The 21,654-nt window shown below is 36.3% G+C and overlaps 1 protein-coding gene across 1 annotated transcript in view; it reads left to right on the top strand.

Moving 5' to 3' along the window:
- Positions 1-15,325, top strand: part of LOC121327498 (bleomycin hydrolase-like) — a 33,439-nt gene extending 18,114 nt beyond the window's left edge. Inside the window, exon 9 of the mRNA XM_041271567.1 lies at positions 15,206-15,325. Within this exon, the coding sequence (XP_041127501.1) occupies positions 15,206-15,325 (120 nt within the window). The remainder of the gene's footprint in view (positions 1-15,205) is intronic.
- Positions 15,326-21,654: the final 6,329 nt, after the last annotated feature.

The following is a 21,654-nucleotide window of genomic DNA, read 5'->3' as shown; positions in this document are numbered from 1 at the left end:
CACACAGCAGCTCAGGAGAAATGAAGGTCGGTAAACATCCTCTGGTCCCACCACCAAGCCAAATCACCTCTTTATGCTACAGAGCTCTACAGTGGATGTTGGCAAGCTACTGGACCCTGGAAGACAAAAGCCCATGATTTACTGTACTTTAAATACATAGCGTAAATGTTATATGTGAGGTTCCAAGGCATGAGGAAGCTTGTATTTCTGCAGCTTAAACTACATGTGGGGAATGTGCTTTCTGATAAAGAGTTCTGGAAGGCAAAATTCTGAACGAACATAATAAACAGACACCACGCGAAATACAGCAGGTAGGAGCATGATATTGCTCAAGGACAGAAACAGATGACCTAACCACTGCTCTGCAGATATACAGCAATGCCCATTTCCAGAGTGGAGACTATAATAGAGTGGAGAGTATAATAGAAAATGCTTCATTAGACTGCACTAACAGTTCAGACCCTTTACTAAGGGATATTTAACTGAAATGTAAAGGCTCCTGAATATGGCAGCACATAAGGGCATCCACAATATTGTATGCCATTGGTGGAATGTTATCACAATATTAACACAATGGGAAGAACCAATCCATACAGTAGTCCACTGCAGAAGCATGGTACCATATTAGTACATGTGTGCTACCATATCAGAACCACTGTTTGGTATTTGTTCAACATTGTTAAGGTCAGCTAAGGATTGTACAGTATAATACACCTGTATTATAAATAAAACAATATTTTTTTTATTGTAGTGGTCCTTCTACTGATCGATTAATCATGCATCTGTTTATCATTCATTGTGCTAATATGTAGTGTAGTTCAGTGCTATTCATACTGTCCATTTTTGAATGGGTAAACATGGAATTATCAACTAAATGTCTTAACAATATGGGACTGTGTGTGTATTTTTATTAAATGGCTGACACATTTTTCTTCTTATTCCTGCAGCTGGTGTGTTCAATTAAAGAAGACTAGTGATCAAAATTACAATTTAGCCCAATTTAGTGGCAGTGTAATTGCCATTATGGATTTTAAAAGCAATGTAATGCTTGTGCAAATAGGTCTGTCTCTTTTTTGCTATGGTAAAGATGTTTCCTCAGGGAGTGCATAGTCACCAGTCAGCCTCTGCTCTGTTACACTTGTCCAAATTAAGATTAACACATTTTTTGTATTTTCTGAATGTGAAAGTTAACAAACGCGATTCTATTACAGGTTTGAATACACAATCAGTTCTCATTAAAACAAACTCATTTGTGTGAATTATTTTGGAGCCGCCCCAGAGAAGAACATATTGAATTAAATGAATTGCCCAAGTTAGAACAGCTGAGTGTTAAGTATTTTGGGAAATGTATGAACTAGCATTTAGATTAACGCCTCTGTATTGCATTGTAGAGCTGTTTTGGGACTACTGATCATATGATGCATTTCGAATTGCCATAGACACAGTTTATGAGTTGCTATAGTGCTCATGCTCAATGCCATTCCATGAAATAGTGTAAAAAACATGCATTTTTTCCTTATGCTACAAAAGATTTTCTCTAAAATTCTTTGTTTTTGAGAAATTTCTAGAAATTATAAATTTCCATTGGGGTATGTAAACTTTTGATTTCAACTGTGTGTGTGTTGTGTGTGTGTGTGTGTGTGTGTGTGTGTGTGTGTGTGTGTGTGTGTGTGTGTGTGTCATATCATATGTGTGTTGTGTGTGTGTGTGTGTGTGTGTTTTCTGAGCATCATTTTAAACCTGTTGAAAGTAAAAAGATTGTATTGAGTTCAAAGATATTAGTTTAGTTCTAAAGTACCTCAAATCAGTGTCGCTCCTTATATTCAAGATTTATTGTTTATGCACTTTTACAGTGAAACATTAAAAAAAAAAAAAACTAAAATTTGTTCTGTAATATTCAGAATACATTTCAATATAACACTTATAATACACAGTGTATGTGACTGTACTCTAAATATCAAACATGTTACACTAAAATAACTTTGTTTGATCCAGTCAATAAATAAAGACAATCATTAAATAAATTTAAAAAAAAAATTGATTTTTTCTAGAATTTTTTTTCTACTGCTTAGCACCGTGATCAGTCCTGCCACAGGCCTGTACAGCAGCTACAGCTACAGTGGCAGGAATGAAAGGCCTGGATTTCTCCTAAAGAGCTTGGCTATTTCTTATCATTTTTGTTTAATCTATATATGTTGCCTGTTGTGGCACTGGACTTGTTTATTTAAATAAGTCTGTACTAATTGTGGATGAACAATAGAGATTTCTAATAGCATTTTATTTGTAACATAGTTAGCTCAGGGTAAAAAAGTGTTTGTACATTTTTTTTTAGTTTTTAGTTTTTTAATTTGAATAAATGCAGTATTCACAAAAGTTTGAAGTGTAATAACTAATCACAGGCACTTGTGCATAAAGAAACGAGACTATCACCTTATCTTAAAGTCATAATGTGGTTTTGTCCTGTGGAACAGGAAATCGATAAAACAATCGCTGCGGTTTTACTTTAGCTTCAACATACTCACGTAATATTCTTTGTGCAAAGACAGGAGCAAATGGAAGGTCATTTACACTGTACTGACCTTACCATCATACTTAACTCGCTTTGTTTCCTTCTTACAGATAAAACGAAACATAAAAAGAAGATGTATGGTAATCTGCTGTCCAATTGTACAGAGCAGCCCATTACAAACAAAACACTTTATAAAAGCCCTACTGAGAGAGGTGAGGAGATACATCAATCAATTAACAATTACTCAGTTGCTAATCAGGTGTCCCCTGACTACACTGAACAGTGTCTTTGTAATCCTGTTGGCAGCATCAATTACATTCTTAAGGTTAGTCTATTGAATTTCTATTACTGAAAAAAAAAAAAAAAATCATATATTAGTAAGCAAGTAAAGCAAGACTAAAGCAATTTTTGGGTTGTCTGTAATTTTCTTTGAACTTCTATGATCATTTTTAATAACAATACAATACTCTGTTCGACACTTTAGTCACAGCAATGAACAGTGCGTCACTCTAGTATGCAAATAATGTATAATTGTATAATGTATAATTGTAGTAGGGGAAAAAAACAATGAATATAATATTTACTTCAATATATCACTGAAACACTGTACAATAATTCAAATACATGAAATATTGAAATGGTTTCATGACTGCTAAGATTAGAGAAAGGGGTCTGTATGTATCTGGGAGGGAGAAGCAGAGGAGAGAGGCAACGGTTGTCACCTTGTATCAGAACAATACTTTTAGTTTGAAAAGAGTCTCTACGTGACGCTGTTAACATCACCCAATGATGTAGGTTTTATCATTATCATTCAGTTCTGTTAGTTTGACCCTTATAATGGAAGAAAAAAAAAAAACTTCTAAAAGAAAAGGTATGTGTTCAGAGACACTGTCACAAATGTTTGCACTTTAACAGCCAATATCAAACATTAAACTAAATCTAACAATTATGTCTTTACAAAAATCAACTCACTCACAATTGTTTTGCATTTTAGCCGTCACCCATTTACACGCTTGCTAGCTCAGCTATCTCATGCTGCGTGCATACCCAACCAAACAATTTACAGATACTTGCAGATTTGTATTTTCAGTGCAGGGTCCTAACTGGCTTGCCCAGAACAATCGACGCCATAATGCGGTGGTAGCGAGCAGCTCAAACGTGACCAGGAAAGCTTCGGGATCATACTCCGCCGTCATCATCATGCCATCGCCTTTGGGGCCGTCATCACGGGTCGGTGCACCTGATTGTAGTATGAACCAAAGAAACTAAAGATCACAGCTTTTAAAAAAAAATGCATCACCGTATGTAGAACTGTTTATGAGTAACATTTACCGTAGCTTGTGTCGTTCGCTTTGTTTTTGCTGCATTTCATCATGTGAAATTGGATGATGTGCTGTGTAACCGCGCAATAAAGAGTGACTGATTTGTCATGCGAGAAAAAAACAAAACAAGTGGGCTGTGACGAATAAACAAGTACATTATAACATTGAGAGGGGCATTCATTTGTTACATATATGTAATGGGGCTTGATTTTATTCTTAATACAAGGGCGGTAAAACGTGACTCACGTGTATTTGGGTAATGGATATTTGAGTGCTGACTGTATAATATTATATTACATAACTAGGCTTTCTACTATTCGATTTTTATTTTTTGCCAAATCGACAATTAATATCGATGTTTATTTTAGAAAGAATTTACCGTGTTTTTTTTTTTTCGATCTTTATTTTTCAATTCAAGCAGAGAATGGATGAAATCGACTTTTCACAGACTTTATGCTATTGAGAAGCGTCTCATTTAGCGAAGCCCCTTTGTCATATTCAACATGCAATAAAACCATGGTTACCAACATTCTAATTGAAAGAACGTTTCGTCACAGCGAAGCTATACCTTGTAAAGACAAAGATCCTAAGGAAATAAAAAAATTGTCTCAAATAAACCTAGAATAAACTGTAGCATATAAATTTATAGCATAAATTTACAAGTAAAAATAGTATGCACAGAACAAAACATTAGATAGCTGAACAGAACTAGATCTAGCAAAAGGCCACCTACACCTTATCCTGCTCATTTAAAAAGTAGGTGCGTTGAAAGACAGGCACTTGAGCTGGCAAATGAAAGTGCACAGTCGATACAGGTCTTGATGATTGACAGTCATTTAAACGAATGAGAGCAATCTGGCACTGCTTCAGTCAAAGAGATCGGTCAGAACTGGGTAAAATGACAGTGACAGTGAAACTATGCCAACAGATCACTGAGATGATTGACAGTGGCCTCTAGCCATTCAGAGTAGAACAGTGATATGATTGACAGTAAGTATAAAAACTAAACAAACTACAGATGATTTCTAAATTGTTATTTTTGTTACGAAAAAAAGGGTGTGGTTTTAACGTTGTTTATCCTGTATAACTTTATTTCAGTCGAACTCTTTTTTGGGGGAATTTGGCGTTTAACAAGCTTTACCGTTTAATATCGAAAAGTAGGAGGCCTAATTATAACACATTTCTATTTTGTCTCACTGGTAGAGTACAACAGGGCTGCATTACATTTATAGACCCCAACAGATTACCATAAAAAACTAAGCATTAAAATATGTATTGTCAATTGCAAGACAAAATTATGTGAGGGTGTGATCTCACAATGTACAGCTCTTTTCCTACATCAGCCGGGCAGAGCCAGGGGCAGCGGGCCTGGGTTAACATGGGCATGTTGCACGGGCTATGAATATAAATCTCCGCTTAACAGGATAATTGTAATAAAAAGACAAAAAGACTGACAATTAATAATGTTCCCAACCCCTCAAGTAGTCCTTGCTATTACAAAAACAAAAAAACTTAGACTGTAGCATAGTTTACCTGTATGTCTCAAAGCAGGAAAGAAAAGCGATTGTCTTAAAAAAATATATAACAAATAATTTACAAAACTGCTTTGTGTGGATTTGCTTTTAGGAAAAATAACTAAAATGATTGTGTGCACAATTTTCAGTGCTTGATGCTTCCCTTGCAAGGATTACCAGACACACAGGAGCTTTCAGTTTGAAGAGGTACTTAGGTAGCTAATGTTTGTATAAATGTTCAGGTTTCTCATGCTTGTGAAATTGATTTTTTTCTGCAGTTAATATTTTTTATAACAAAAATCTGAGTGAGAATGATATACATGTTGCTTTCTTTCAAATTTGTTTAATATACCAATGTATGCAATATTTAATATTTCCTCCATTCACTTGATTATATTGCTTTTTTTGGAATCATTTTTAATTACCAGCTTTCCAATCTGCTTTACAGAGAAAAAGAAGCATTATAAATGCTACTTTTAATTGAAATGCAAAATACATGAATTGTGAAAGAAAAAAGGATTGCCAAGACTCTCATGAATGGATGATAAAAACCTTAGCTATTTATGTGGCTATCAACTTGTTCATGTGTGTAATTGCTTTATGCAATTCTATAACCTTAGATGCACCAATGTAAATATAACAAGCGCAGACATTAATAAAATATAGTTCAAACAGTATAGTTATAGATTCTAAAGAAAAACTTCCATGGATGCAGACATGCTATTTAAGTTGATTTCCAGGAGCAGAAGAAGCAGTGGCAATCTCTCTGTCAAGATAATGTCAACTGTCACTTCTCTACGTGCTGCAGGAAAGCTCATAGATCAGGTAACACAGACTGCAAGACAGGCAGAGTTTAAAATGGCATTGATTGGATTCAAGGCCGTGTTAGAGATGAAAGCAAGCCTCCAGGGAAGACCATTTGCCACCTTGACCTTGGGTCAGTGCTAGGCCTTTGACCTCTGGCTTCTGGAACCCCTGCTCCAGATTTTGATGGCTTTCATGCCTACAGAGTAAGTCAGCAGGGGACACATGTCGATGTGACTCTTGCCAAATGAGAATTGACTTGCCTCTAGGAAGCTGGAAATGTGGGTTAAAGTATGTCAATAATGTTTCGCAAGAACAATTTCTCCAAAGAATTGTAGCTGGTGGAATATTTTGACATTTATTTGGTGGAGAAAATGTAGAGAGTTTTGTGAAGCTCTTCAAGAGCGACGCTGCTAACTGCTGTGGTGTATTGATCTTGCTGTTAAATTGCATGGGGACACTTGGGAGATCATTGAGATTCAGATACAGGGCAGAAAGGATCGTCTGCAGACAAGAGTTGCTAATGGTAATTGCTTTCGATCCTTACTTGAAGAAGACAAGATTTACTCTGTTACTGATGAATGGCTGACATAAAATATTTTGGAAAGAAAAATGTAGTGCAGTTTCTCGCTAGTGGTAGGTGGACTGTGCCAATATGAGAACTTCATTAATATTGCTAACTAGCTGGAGTTTGTTCAACATAATACTATATCATGTTTAAAAGAATCCTGGGCCTCTACAGCACTGCTTCATCATGTGGGCCCTAAATAGACCTCCAAAAACAAGGGTTGCACCTTGAAGAATGTTATTTTTAATTGTTATTGATAAATTGCAATTATGTAACTGTTTTGCATCAATAATGATACATAAGCATTGTCAAGTGCTATCAACCATTTTGTCATTTATTATTTAAGGATGCTGAGATGAGCTTGGATCATAATAAATGGAGGTCCATTTATTAAGTCCTTTAGGTTTAACTTGAAAATGAAGTATGTGGTGAGATTTGGAAACGCAATACCTCAGATGATAAGGATTGTGAGAATTGAATCCAAGGAGAATGAATTAATATTATTATTTGTCTAAAACGGTCCGTTTATCCTGTGATTGTTAAATGAACGATAATAATACTGTGTGACTCCAGCCAATTTAGAACAAAAAGGGGAGCTGTATTTTATGTAGGATCACATTTTTGGGAAAATCTATGGTATTGCCACAGCCAGTGTTGGGGTAGTTACTTTTAAAGGTAAGGAACATTTTATATTTTACTACTGACTGTAATGGTTGTGATCACGTGATAGCCCTTGGCATGGCTTTTGTATGAAGCTAATTTTGAAAACCAAGCTCGGACATTTATGGGACACAACACAGAAAGTTGTGTTTGAAACACCCTGCAGGGGTGTACTTTATTAATTTCGCCACAAGGTGCCACTGTACTGCTGTTCACTCTAATACCAACAATGGTAAAAGAGGAGCAGAATAATGAATGTACACACACACATAGGTGTGTCAAAATAATACAAAAAAAGGCGAAAGCAAAGGTAAATAAAAGCGTCCCCCACCATCGATACTCGTACATCTTGGGTCTACAGCCTGCACCCTGCTATTCTTCTGCTATACTTTGTGATGTTGCCCAGGGTTCCCCTGCTAACTACCCACATCCCCCCAGGTCTGTAGCTAATTATTTCCTCAGCCTGGCTTGCCTGTCTGTCTCATCTTCTCGCTCCAGATGCTGGCGTTTTATTGTGGTCTGAACCGCAGTTTCTGACCAGAGCTCCCGCTGTTACTTTCTAAAGGGGCAGACTTAAGAAATAGCAGAGCATTATTTTTATAGATCGAGCACCCCTCAAGGCCCGCCTCCGGACCACTCAGAGAGAGATCGAGAGAGAGAGCCCTCACCGAACCTCTCCATGTGTACCAGTTAGACATGCTTCTGAGAGCTCTACCGACAGCACTTTAAACTCATGAGAAAAGTCACTGAGATTGTGATAACTGAAAGAGAAAATGACAATAATTTGAATCTTTACTTAAAACAACTTTGATATGTTATGTCCATGCCAAGTAGCTCTTTAAAGTAATGATTTCATTTTGAAAAATAAGAATAACTGGCTTCAAGTTTAGTTTAAAAGAAAATGTTTTGTACATTTGAACTATACATATATTAATCCATGTCTGTATTTCGTATATCGATTGTTATGCGCATGACAGTGTGTGTAGTGGAATAACTGTACTGCACAAAGCAGCGAACAACCCTGTACTAATCTGTTCTGTGTATTTTGAATATATAGAACACAATAAGAGGCTTAAACTGATCTGTACCCTTCAACATAGGATCTAGGGAGTCACGACTAAAAGCCCTGCAAGCACTCTGTAGTGCAAATCAGCAGTTGCAGCAGTGGGGGCGGAGTGTTGAGGACTGCTCATTTTTATGTACACATACCATAATATCTCTTCCCTTTGTTTACCTCTCCAGTGCTTCAACTCGTTGGCATGGTTGGAGTTTTTTTATTATTATTATTATTATTTGAACACAAATTGTAATGACTGTAATGCTCTGTGTTTATACAGTTACAGTTTTAGTCTTCAGTCATTGCATGATTGTGCATGATTTGTATTAAAAGTGATGTGGTAGCACTATAATGTAGGTGGGCTCACATGCTGCCTTATGCTATTTGTATTGGAAATAGATCTTTTGTGTCACTGTCTCATCAAGGGTAATTTGTAGAGTAACTAAACCCCTGAACTGTTTAAAAACCTGACTATAAATTTACAGTGGGGTAAAAAACACAAAATGGGGTATATATAACTTTTAAACCAACACTAGCCATGCCTGTAACTGGAGTACACAATAAACCTGATATAGTACCATACAGCCCATAATATAAATGTTTTTCTCTGTAGATATATTTCATAGACACACACACACACCCCTAGTAGTAGAGTTAGTAGCGTTACATATTTCCAGGATAATTTCATCATCATGCTGAAGAAACAGTTGGTGTCAATACAACAATTGGTGTCAATAAATATGTAGATGTGTTTTTATCCTTTTATCCTCGGTTTATTTGGTTACTATTCATCTTTATATTAGTAATTGAAACATTTTATCTTGAAACTCTGTTCTCTGTTTTATCTTAATCATTCATAGAACTGCACTTGGAATGATCAATTTTGACTGATTATGTAATACAAAAATTAAAGGTTGTTGACAAACAGGTTGTCAGTTCAAACCAACACTGCTACTTACAGTGTTATTTAAGAGGAATTACAAAAAAGTCCATCATATATATATATATATATAGATATATATCTATATATATATTATATATATATTTTGGCTCCTGCAGAAATATATATGGTTTCTTTTTTTATTTCCAATCACCTATGCTTATATTAATCAATTCATTAAACAAATACACAACTACATTAATACATAAATATAATTATTTATTGAAAGTTTAACACACATTTTTGTGATTAAAGTTATCAAAAAGCTAAAAACAAAACACTGTTTCTGGGTGAAACTTTAACATTATACAACAAAACAAATCTTATTTTTTAAAAGAAAACATATATTGTATACAAATTGTAGAACTATACAAATTACTGAAGTCAGCAGCAATATGTTCAAAGTAGCATCCATGTTTGTTATTTTTTCATAATGAAGTAATTTTCATTTTTTCAAGATTCTTATTGGCTGGAGTCCAGACTTCTCAGATGGCAACCAGATGTACCATAGTTCTACATCGCTAAAGTCTGTTTTTACTTTTGATTTCATTTTGTAGTTATTTTTGTAGATTTACTGGAAGGCTAACTTATCTTAAAATGTAATACTGTTTGTTTCTTAAATGTACTGAACTATTTGCTTCTTCTAAATTCTATTTGGCAGTAGAGTCTGAAGAGAACAGTAATCAGAAACCTTCTCAGTTCCAACACCAGAATCATGTTCGAAACAGATTAGAAGATATCTACAGAGAGCAGTATTTTTCCTTATTAAAGTTCCTGGATACTTGTAAATGATAACCAGATAAAGCAGCAAATGTAAGCATGCTGCATCTTCCAGGACTAGCAGCAAGCACATTAGCAAGGGGTTTGAAGAGCATGAAAAACTGTTGAAATATTTATAAATGTTTGAATTCAATCACTCCCTCAGGAGAAACCGTCTAAAAACAAGCAGTCTGTTGATCGCCAAAGGCAATTTTTGTGGTCTGCACCTGGAGTTTGGGCATTTGAGAATTATAGATTTCCAGCTACAGAAAGTTACCTTTGCTTATGTTATAGGAACACAAACCTCAGATTCAATATTAAAGCTTGCAGATACTTGTACATAACAGACTCAATTTGCTGTTGCTGTTTGACATGTTTTATGACAGCATTCATTGCTCACATCAGTTGGATTTATACACCTAGGCAAAAGTTTTATCTTCTGTGTGATCATTTGCTCCTGGTTATGTTTTCATATTAGATTATGTGAAATTATTCAATAGTTGCCCTGGTTCAAATGCTGCATTTAGAATACATTGTGCCTCAATAGTCTTTTTGTTTACCCTACACCTTTGGTTTCTTCAAACAGTTTCAATTCTTACAGCTGAAGTATGTTAGTTACTTCTCTATCAACAAAATGACTGTCTTGGTTATGATGAAAACCTATTAAAAACAATGCATTTATAAAGTTTTCAAAAATTGCATTGTGTATAAAATCAAGGGTTTATATGATGATAGCCAAACATATTAGAGAACTTCTATAGGAGGCTAGAAGTGTATGATACAATTTTTTGTCAAGATTGGTACAAATTCAAGCAAGTTATTGTGTTCACCATGAAATAGTACACTAAGTACAGTGGAAAGTGCATAATACATGACAGTAGCATAATACATGAGATAGTACATTAAATACAGTGGAAAGTGCATAATACACGATAGTAACATAATACATGAAATAGTACATTAAATACAGTGGAAAGTGCATAATACACGATAGTAACATAATACATGAAATAGTCGCAGAAGCACAGCCTAAAGTGCATGGAAAGCAAGAAAAAGAACAGGTGGTTCTTGAGAGATGAGATGGCAAGAATGTGTTGCAAACTACTGTCAAATCTTGGATTATGAGCCCTTTTATGTTCTGTACATTGCATGGGGTTATATAACAACAAAATATTGAACACTATTTATCATTATAAACTAAAAAATACCAGACATCAACCTAAATAGCAAACAGGTTGAGTAATGCAATTCCAGTAACTGTTTCCATGGAAAACATATCTTATTTTTTCCTGGCTTTCGAATATGTATACGTTTTACAAACTTAAAACAAATGCTTATTTTGTTTTTTAACATAAGAAAAAAATGCTTAAACTGAAAAATAAAACCTAAAAATGTACTATGAAACGTATTGTAATATATAGACAGGGTCAGGGTGAATTATATTGAGTTTTTAATTTGTGTAGGGCTTTGTCGTTCGTACACTGTGCAGACTGTAATGAACGGGGTAAAGTCAGCTTTTACCATGCTATTTAAATGCTTGGTATGGCAGTATTGTCTTACAGTTGATCCCTTGAAAACTAGTTTCAACGGAAGCAGTAACAATATAAAAGAGTGAATGCATTAAAAACATTTTTATAAAATCAACAATTTATTGGACTATACCCGAAATGCAATTCGAAACGTCAATGGGCTAGAAGTAACTGGCTTAGAAGGTCGACACGCTCTCTACACAGTCATTATTTATGTGATGTAGCTCGCATATAACACGCACATTCCACTCTCTGTAGGAGATGTGCGTCTAAAACGTTGTATGACTTTAAAAGGTGGGCAAATGCCTTCTCACGCTAAAAAGTCGTGCAATTAACCAAAACCTAATTATGCTTACGAGACTTCAGCAGTGGAAATCCCATTTGTGATGTAACCTTACACAACTTTCTAGTAACTGAAGGCTGTACCAAGCAATTATTGGCAAACTTCTTAAAAATAAACATGCAGTTTTAGAGACCTCTTCATTGATTTGTTTTTAATGTTTCAGATTATTGCTATTTGACTCATAAAAAGTGCTTTATAATTACATTTTTTAAAAGCAAGGTTATCAAAATATTGAAGCTGCTACAAATAAAAAAATAGCCTTTGCAATAAATACATAAATAAATAACAAAGCCCTTTTACACTTATTGCTTCAGCCTAGACTTTTTTGTCCCTTAGCAATAAGATGCAAGTCATTGTACATTAGCTTTAAGTAGCATGCCGCCTACAAAGGAAAAAGTCATGTTTGTACCAAAATAAGTGCTACCAAAATAGAGTGAGAAAAATGTGAGACTTACTTTTCTTTTCCATGGAAATTACCCCTGTGATCTAAGTTTGCAGAAGATACAAATGTAAGGCAAGTATCAGGTTTACCATGCAGAGTATTACAGATGGACATAATCAGAGTATAAGCGTCCACATTGTGATGAGAAAATGTAAAATTTAAAGCATAGGGTTAAAATATACAAAGGATATAAGGGCATAATGGGTGGACCAGAAATGGCAGATCACCAATAATCCCTTGTGTTCCATAGCAAGTGTTTTTTTGTGTGTCCATCTTGCTGACAAGGCATAGATCTCATCTGTGTCACAGATCTTTAACATCTCCTAGAACTATTCTAAAAAGATATTCTGACCATAGTACAGCCGCCAAAGTCCCTAGTAAGCGCCACATATTCATCATTGCATGATTGATCATCATTGAAGAAGGCTTTTTGAAATCCAAATCCCTTCTTAAAACACCCTTCGAAGTTCTGTATAAGGTTTGTGCAAGATACTGCCGGACATAGTCAATAATACTATTTTAGAAGGCCATTAAGTTAGAAGACCATCCATTGCTAGGGCTTACTCACTAAATCAATCATCTTGTAGGTTGTATTTTTCAGTTTTTCTTCTCAATGTACAGTAAAAGTTTCCCCCAAGCCAGGTTCAAATATACATGCATAACTTATAATGAATGTAGTCTATACGGTTTTGCATATCAGCGACTCTGGGTTTCATGTTATATAACTGCTTTTATTTAAATCACCAGACCTGTAACCTAGTCTGAGTGTCTCCTGTGACAAACCATGCAAAAGAGCAATGGCCTGCTTCTCATTTCCCTGTGGTTACCAAGTCAATTAGGCCTCAAAATTGGACAGTAGGAAGCATGCCCTTTGCATCCAATACAAACGTCTCTAACCACTTTAGAAGGAGTCTATGGGGACCAGCTGAAACATTCTGGTTATTTTTATCAAACATTTTTATTACTTTGGTTTGTACCATGAAAACTGGCATGCTAAAATGCTTTTAATGGATTAAGGTCATGTTTATATTTTATAGGATCCTTGCTAATGTTCGTATTGTTGAACATAGTCTTTAGTATTTATACATTCCATTGTGTAATGATTTGAATTAGTAGTAACTATTGTAGCATATGACTATATTTCCCTGTACTTTTATAATTTTGCAAATTTGAACAAAAAATATACTTGTTTGCAAACTAAACATTCCAAAAACAATTGTTAGACTAAAGATGATTGAAATAGCTGTGTGTCATGGAAACTAGACTAGAATGGAGACTAGATTCTAATTATTTAAGCCAAGAAGCGACAAACCTTTCCCTTAAAATACCCTCCAAAAAAGGAGAAGCATCTGTAAAAGGCATCTGTAAATCTTCAGGTAAAAGAAGGCAGTTATCATAAAAGAAAGTAATTCCATTCCACTGACTTAGAAGGAGTTTCCATGGGCAGAAAGAATCCATTGAAATAATATGAGAGAGGGATGGAATGGACAAGCAAATTGAGGAAAGTAGGACCCTGCTGAATTATTCTCGTAGCATAATTAAGGTGGCTGAGTAGAGACAGACATGGGTTGAAAATTGAACTGTAATGACTAAAAGCGAGAATTAATTCAGAAATAGTGAGCGCTTTAAATATACAAGGGTCTGAGGACTTGAGAGTAACAAAGAGTTCTCTGCATTCAATTGTTCTGCTGCTAATACTATCTAGGGAGTTAATAAGCAAAGCGACTAAATAAATATCTACATCTGAGTGCATTTGATGGTGTAGCGAAAGAGACAGGCCTTGGATTGAAGGTAAGTGAGTTATCAGGGGGAGGCAAAGAAACAGCAGAGCCGAGAGTAAAACCAGTGGAAATGGTGAGAGGAAGAACAGGGTGACTGAAAAGGGGCTGGTGAATTGTGGGGGCCGGCTGGATGCCCACAATAGACACAAGATAAGGAGGGAAAGATGGAATGACAGTTTGAATGTGGGCAGAGAATATGTAATCTTATAAGCTGAATTGTGATTGTGAGCCCTATTAGCTACAGGGGCCTGTTGGACTCCCGCAGTGGAAGTGAGAGTCAGGGCTCTGGAGAGGCATGACCTGTGATGCCCGCAGTGGAAAGATGGGTTTGCTGGATGCCTGGGACATCCAGTAGGGTGGATAGGATGCCTGGTTGAACAGGGGCAGATGACATTGACTTACTGGGGTCCACAGGGCCTGCAGAGGCCTGCTTGACACCTGCAGAATTCATAAATTGATGTACTCCGGCTTGTTGTGAGGTCAGTAATAAAGTTGGTAAACTAGACCAGGCAGCTGGAATATTAACAGTAATAGAAGTCGTTGTTTGTTTGAGAAAATCCTCAGGGATAGTTGCAGTAGTATTTGCAGTCGTGGTGTTATTTGAAATAATCAAGTCCTGTGACAGCTGGGGGATTCAAGACAGCAATATTGTTTACTCCAAGATGGCTGCGCCTACGAAGACTATCAGAAGGGGAGGCTGAACGGCGATTTGAGGTGACATCATTACAGAAGTGTTTTTGGATTGCGGTAGAGGTAGAGATGAAACAACTCTTCCTTGCAAGCTGATGAGTTAAATAAAATGTTCTTTCATGGTGAAATTGTTCAATCTTTGGAATAGTTCGTTTTTTTATGTCAGGAGCTGCTGACTTACGTTTAGTGAAATGAGAGCTATGGCAAACTGGAGGGAGATACCTGATGGGTAACTGAGAAGCAGGGGCTTGTGTAGAACCGGGATGTTTTTGGTGAATTCTGATCAGAAGACTATGTTTCAGTTGCAGGGAGGGGTGCTGAGAAGGACTGGGGTGAGATCCCGGCAGAGTGAATCTGAGGGAGAGAAGCTGGAGATTGAGCAGAAAAGGATGGTGCTGCACGGGTGACAGAGTAAACAGATCATCATCCGAAGAGTATTCAAGATTCCTTCCATGAATCAAACTCAAGATAGGTGTGAGTTACATGGGTATTTATATGTTTTTATTCTATATATACTATAGCTTTATTTTTTTGTTTAATTTCAATAAGCATTCGTTGTCATCCAAAGGTTCAACCTCCTTAGACTGAGCTCAAAACTGTCAGTGAAAAAAAAAAAAAAAAAAAAATATATATATATATATATATATACTATAATATTATATCATTAAATATATATATATATATATATATTATATAAAAACAAAAAATAAATATATCTAAAATGGTATTATAGTATAATTATGTTCAATAAAACAAAAATAAAATATTATCTAAAATGGGTATGCTGGTATGCTGTAATCAGAGAGTGTGAGCAGAGTGGAGCTAACCAATTGTTTATGGAGCGGGGGAGCAGAGTGCGGAGCAGACTTTTCCAGCCTGCTCTTTCACAGCACTGAGAAGAACTGAGCGTGGTTTCATTTTTTTAAATACATGTTTGGCCATGGAGTTTGCACAATTTTTTTAAAAAGAAGGTGACAAATACAGGTGCAGTCACTGTACAGTATTTTTCATTATGCCTGTGCATGGGAGCCATTAATTTTACAATTTCAAACCAAAATTAGGCACTATTATGGTTTGCAGACTTGAGAATTGCATTTTTATATTTTACTGACGCTTTTGTATTCAATGTGATTGGCATTGCACTTTATAATAATTCATTATGGAGGGTAAATATATATTCTCCAGATTGTGGAGCTGCCATATAAAAATGGTTGTTAATGATCATTTTAATTAACATTTAAACATCTGTGGGAACATAGAACACAAAATGATGCAATATGGATCTGTGACAGAGATCGAATGATTTGTGGTGTTACATCTCCCTGGTAGCTGCATGAAGGGAACCGAATACCCTGCACTAAATGGCACGACAGTTTATTCCCAGGGCTAGGTGGAAGTCGGCCATCTAGAAAGGGGGAAAAGCTATGGTATACAAACTCAATGACCCGGACCGGAAACGACGTGACGGATGCGCTCGTTAACCAAGGGGTCACGGGTAACGTTATAAAAAGAGGACGTAGTGATGTGATGTGTTCCTTTGTGAATGGTTGCATTAAAGGACCAGAAGAACCTGTATTGTGAACTGTGAGTGTTTTGTTTGTTTTTGTAGTTAATAATACTGTTAACGGCTAACACGATCCGGAGCGGTCATTAAAGACCAGCATTAAACCCGGATCAACATAACAGCACTTTTGTTTAACACTAAAGTACTGTATTAACCACAAGCACTAGAGCGCGCACTGTGGACTGGTGTTTGTGCTTGTGTTACGTGTGGGTGAACTAAAAACGGGACTGTTATTATTTTGGGGCCAACCCGCGGATTGTTTCAATACCTTTGTTATTATTTACTGTTTTTGTTTACCATAAAGCCATTGGATTTAAAAAAAAAAACATTAAACAACATCGCACCTGGATTATAATTGTCTGTCTGTTTATTGATCACCTGCACCTGCACACTGCTAACTACTTTGCCAGAGGATCACAGACATAAAAAAGTTTCAGTCCCAGGCAGTAAAGTACAAAAGCATTAGCAGGTGCATAATACAATATCCACTGGGGTTAATGGGTCAGTGGTTTTGTTAGTTTACCAGAAAGTCCAGCAGCTAATATTTACAATAGCAGTAGAATCATATATACAGTATATAGCAGAACACAACGTTTTATTTTTTTTCCAAACCTGTTCGTCGAGTCCTTCTACTACATTCAATAGAATAAAACAATGTAGTTTAAGAAAAAAAAGGGAATGACTTTTATGTTCTTTACTTCTTTTTGGGTTTTCTTTTGTAGTGAGAGAAACAAACACTATGCTGTTCTTGCCAGCTGAGACATCCACATTTGAATTTCCTTCAGCCTCTCGCATTTTACATGTTTACCTTTACCTGCCTTTTTCCAAAATTCCAACCCCCAAATGAAAAAGGAACATTTTATAAAATTTAAAGAGGCATACTGTGCACATTTCAGACTGTACAGGTATTTTAATTGGCCTTAGAACTGAAATAAGAATATATAAATTGAGCCTGATTGATACTTTTTATCTTGCAGACTGATGCCTCTGACGTAGTAGGACTAGGGATAGATCTTTCCCAGGAGGCACAGCGCTTGGGGCATTTGGTATTGTACATTAGCAGGAAGCTCTTTGCGTGAGAGACTCAGAGACCAGGTATGCTGTAATCGAGAAAGAAATGCATAGCCATCATAAAAGAACAAAATTAATTAAAAACTATTTTTATAAAATTTCCCAAACAAACAGCGACCTCATGGGGCCCCAATTCTGCTGGGGACCCTACGCTATAGCATAATTTGCATATAGGTTAATCTGGCCCTGTATATGGGGCACTTCACATTTGAAAAACACATTTTTCAGCCAACCAGACAGAATGATACCATTTTCTGTCATTTAGGACTCAGAGATTTCATTTAGGTTTATGAAACATTTTGGGAAAACTGTTTTCCTCCTCAAAATGGTATGTTGTAGTGAGGTCTCTGGGTAAACACTGTTGTCTATTCTATAATAATAATAATAATAATAATAATAATAATAATAATAATAACAGGCATACAGGTATGTTCCTGGGTGACCTAAAAGTTTAAATGGGATGAGTGCTCACATTAAGAGCAGCTGTACTATGTTCTATGTACTATCAGAATTGTTCTGTTTGATGACACCGCACTGTGATTTGTACAAACAGCAGACTGGAGATGATGGCAAAATGAAATTATCCATAACCCTTCCTGACATATTTAGAGCAGTTCAGCTGCACAGTAAGAATGGTCCATCATCTGCATCCTTCTGTGAAAGCTGGCTTTTCCGAATGTTTCAATGAAATATGTGCAACTTCCCATTTAAATTAGTACCACATGAACCATGAAGAGCACCTCAGGTATCTCTTGTAGTACCAGGCTAATGCAGAAGTAGCCGGTCTGGTAATGTTCTAACAGGAAAGACATACAACCGTTCATCTGTAACATATTAAAACCAGAAGAATAAATTACTTTACAGATGATGAATTATATAGCCAGGGAGTTAGAATATTTAGCACCAGCTAATTGCTAAACGTGCACTGTTACTGTTAATGTATTGTTGTTTTATACTTTTTTGCATTAAAATTATATTTTACAAGCTGTGATAGATCTCCAAATGTTACAAATGTGCCAATAGTCTATCAGCAGAATGCATGCATATACTTTCCTACATTTTGAGAAAAAAACCTGAACCATTGTATTTAAAAATCATTACAAATCAGGTGTAAACAAATAAGTTATAATGCTGTTATTAAGTTACTTTGTTAAACTTCGAAAAATCTATGTAAAATTAATGAACTTCACTGTAGCACAATGAAATAAATATGGATGCAGGTAATAACTTCTCTATCCTAACTGAATAAAAAGTGTCTTGTGGTTCTTTTTCACAATCTTGTATCTGTTCAAGAACTTCTGCAAATCTGTAGTCGAGATATTCTAAACATGCTCACTAGTTCAAATAAACAGCCACAGTTGTAATTTACATGGCAAATTCAATAAAGTGGTTTTGTAGTTTATATTGACACTTTACATCAGCAAATCCCAAATGGCCTTTGTGTTGGGGAATGATTTCCATTTGAAGGTACAGGGAATGGACTCAAAATAGTATCACTTGCTAATACATGAACAGACCTTTTTGTGAATCAAGTTTGTGAATCAGTTCTGAGAATGCACGTGTTTCCTAATGTACACTAAAAAAAATCTTTATGACCTAAACTAAAAAAAAAATAATAATACATACATAGAGAATTAAGGTTTTCATTATCCAAATCATGATTTCCATTCCATGAGAGTTCCATGTTAAAACTTCATGCTGATTTGAACTCAGCTCTCACCAAGATAAGCACCAACTTAGATGTAACATTACAGTAAACTAATGTGATCCATTTGCATCTACATCCATTTGCATTTCTTTCCATCTGATAATGTACATATCCTTCTGCCTGGTGTTGATGCCTGCAGTGTAATGCTGGCTCCAGGGATCAGCTTATTTTGCCTTCCTAGCACATCAGCACAGGCAAGAGCTGCGATGCTGGCTCCGGGGATCAACAGTGCAGTCTCCCCAGCGCATCAGCATAACAACTGTCTGGATTGAGCTAAGTAGGGTACATCTCTGGGGTCTTCAAATGGGCACCTTTTGTCCTCTGTGTTTTGTCAACTAGCCCACGACTCCTCAAGAGGCCTAGACAGTGATTCTGGCATTCCAACTCAGCCCAGCTTACTTACCCATACATCAGCGTTGCTTTCTTTCTCTTCCATGCTCAACTTGCCCCGTAATATCACAGATTAAAACTTCCAGCTTCTCAACTGTTGTCAAAGAAACCTTGTACACAGTCAGTGGTCACAGCAGCCTTGGCATTAGACCAAACTGAAATCACCGGTTTCAGTTTGCCCAGTAAAGCGCTGCTGTCTATGATCTTCAACCCTTCCGCTGCTTGTTGTCTAACTTCTCCCACACGAACTATGTCCTTTAGATCCCCGTTGTACCATTTCCCAAGTCTTTTCACTGGCTTCTCAGACACTGTTGGTATTGCCTCACCATTAACGTAGAACCTTTTATCTACTACTTTACCTTTAATTATAGAGATGCTCCTTGATTTAGTGGGCTTGAATTGCATTTGTGCCCATTCAATGTTGTTGGTTAATTTGCCCAATAACCGATTAGTGCAGGCTACTGTTGTAGTCATGTAGTCATGTTGTAGTCAGTCATGCTCAAATTGGTGGTAGTCGCATTCCAGAAGCCAAGCGCTCTCCTCCCACTACCCATTTTGATGCCCTAATAATTACTTCCATTACCAGTGGAGAAATGGTGCATCCTGCCATTATTCCAACTTCTAGGCATTGCCATGTAGTGCTGAATTCTGAAGTTGAAAAAAACAATTGGAAATCTCCACAGTAGGCTTTCACTAAATGTGTTATTGTCATTGGTACACTGAAAAAAATCAAAGATTTACAAAAACAAAAAAACAAGGTAAGTCAACTGAGAAGAAATTCACATTTTGACATTTAAAAGCATTGACACTGTGAAAAATCATGAAACATTTAGGGGGTGGTGTAATATGTTCAAAGTGATTTGCAGGTACAGAACCCCCTTTATGCTGTTATAAATCGTGTTGAGTTGCCGTAAAGTCTGATTTTACTGGTCACTAAAAATGCAGCATAAGTAAAGATTTGTGCTGCACACATATCAAATTTGCACTTTGCCATCATTAATCCATTAAAATTATATTGAAATGCATTCAATTGAAGAAAAGAGCATGGAATTGAGCAGGAAATTGATACTAAGCAGGTGCAAACATTATAATGTGATGTAAGGATTTTGCCTTGCACTTCTTACAAAGTGCAAACCACTGTAGAAGTGAGTAACTAAGAGCTGTATAAAAGCACACACCTGCAGAGACCTGTCATTGGCTTCAGAATGGCTACACTTGGCTCTTGTTGATGAGAGGCAGGAGAAGGGCAAGACGAAGAAGACCCTGCATATTCAATCCCAGGGTCAATTGTTTGGGATGCTGGAGGATGGGGTGCTAAAGCATTATCGTCTCACTTTGCAGGTCATCCTAGACCTAATAGCTGACTTGAGGGATGAGCTAGACCCCAACGTCAATCTAGGGACCACTACTTAGTCTCTGGTTCCTTTCATACCACAGATGCAATGTCTGGAAGGATAGCCCTATCCACTTTTTCCAGAGTGCTAGGCAAATTTCTGGATGTCATGTTAAAAAGGTACCTAAGGATACTAGCATAACTGAAGTACTTTGAATTATTATGGATTTTCTTGTTGTTACTACATTATTTGTGCATGTTGAATAGTTTGCATTGCTCTTAAGCTTACATAGGGCACAGTGCAAAATAATTGCCTGGCTGCAATTCAATTAGAATTTTGCATCCGCAATTATTTGCACTGCGCCCATACTTACATCACCCCTTAAGGCCTTAAATACATTTTAGGGTACATGAGAAAACAAGCAAAATAAAAGAATGCATTTCCTGTGTTATATATTGCAATATATCAGAAAAAGAAAAAAGAGAGAGGAGAGCGTGTAAGATTCTGAGCTGTGGAATATTTTTACAAAGCAGTTATGTTCCTTTTGTACCAAGACGGTTGTCTTTTTGTAATGCACAGAATCCTTCTGGGAGATCTGCCTCAGAGGAGATGTATTATTAAAAACAGTGTCTCCCCTATTTATCAAATTTGCTATCATCCATAACTATG

Source organism: Polyodon spathula, chromosome 15 (genome assembly GCF_017654505.1).
Source record: "Polyodon spathula isolate WHYD16114869_AA chromosome 15, ASM1765450v1, whole genome shotgun sequence".
In the NCBI taxonomy this organism is placed as follows: Eukaryota; Metazoa; Chordata; class Actinopteri; order Acipenseriformes; family Polyodontidae; genus Polyodon; species Polyodon spathula.
Note: the sequence above shows the minus strand (reverse complement) of the source record. Positions and strands in the feature narration are given on the sequence as shown.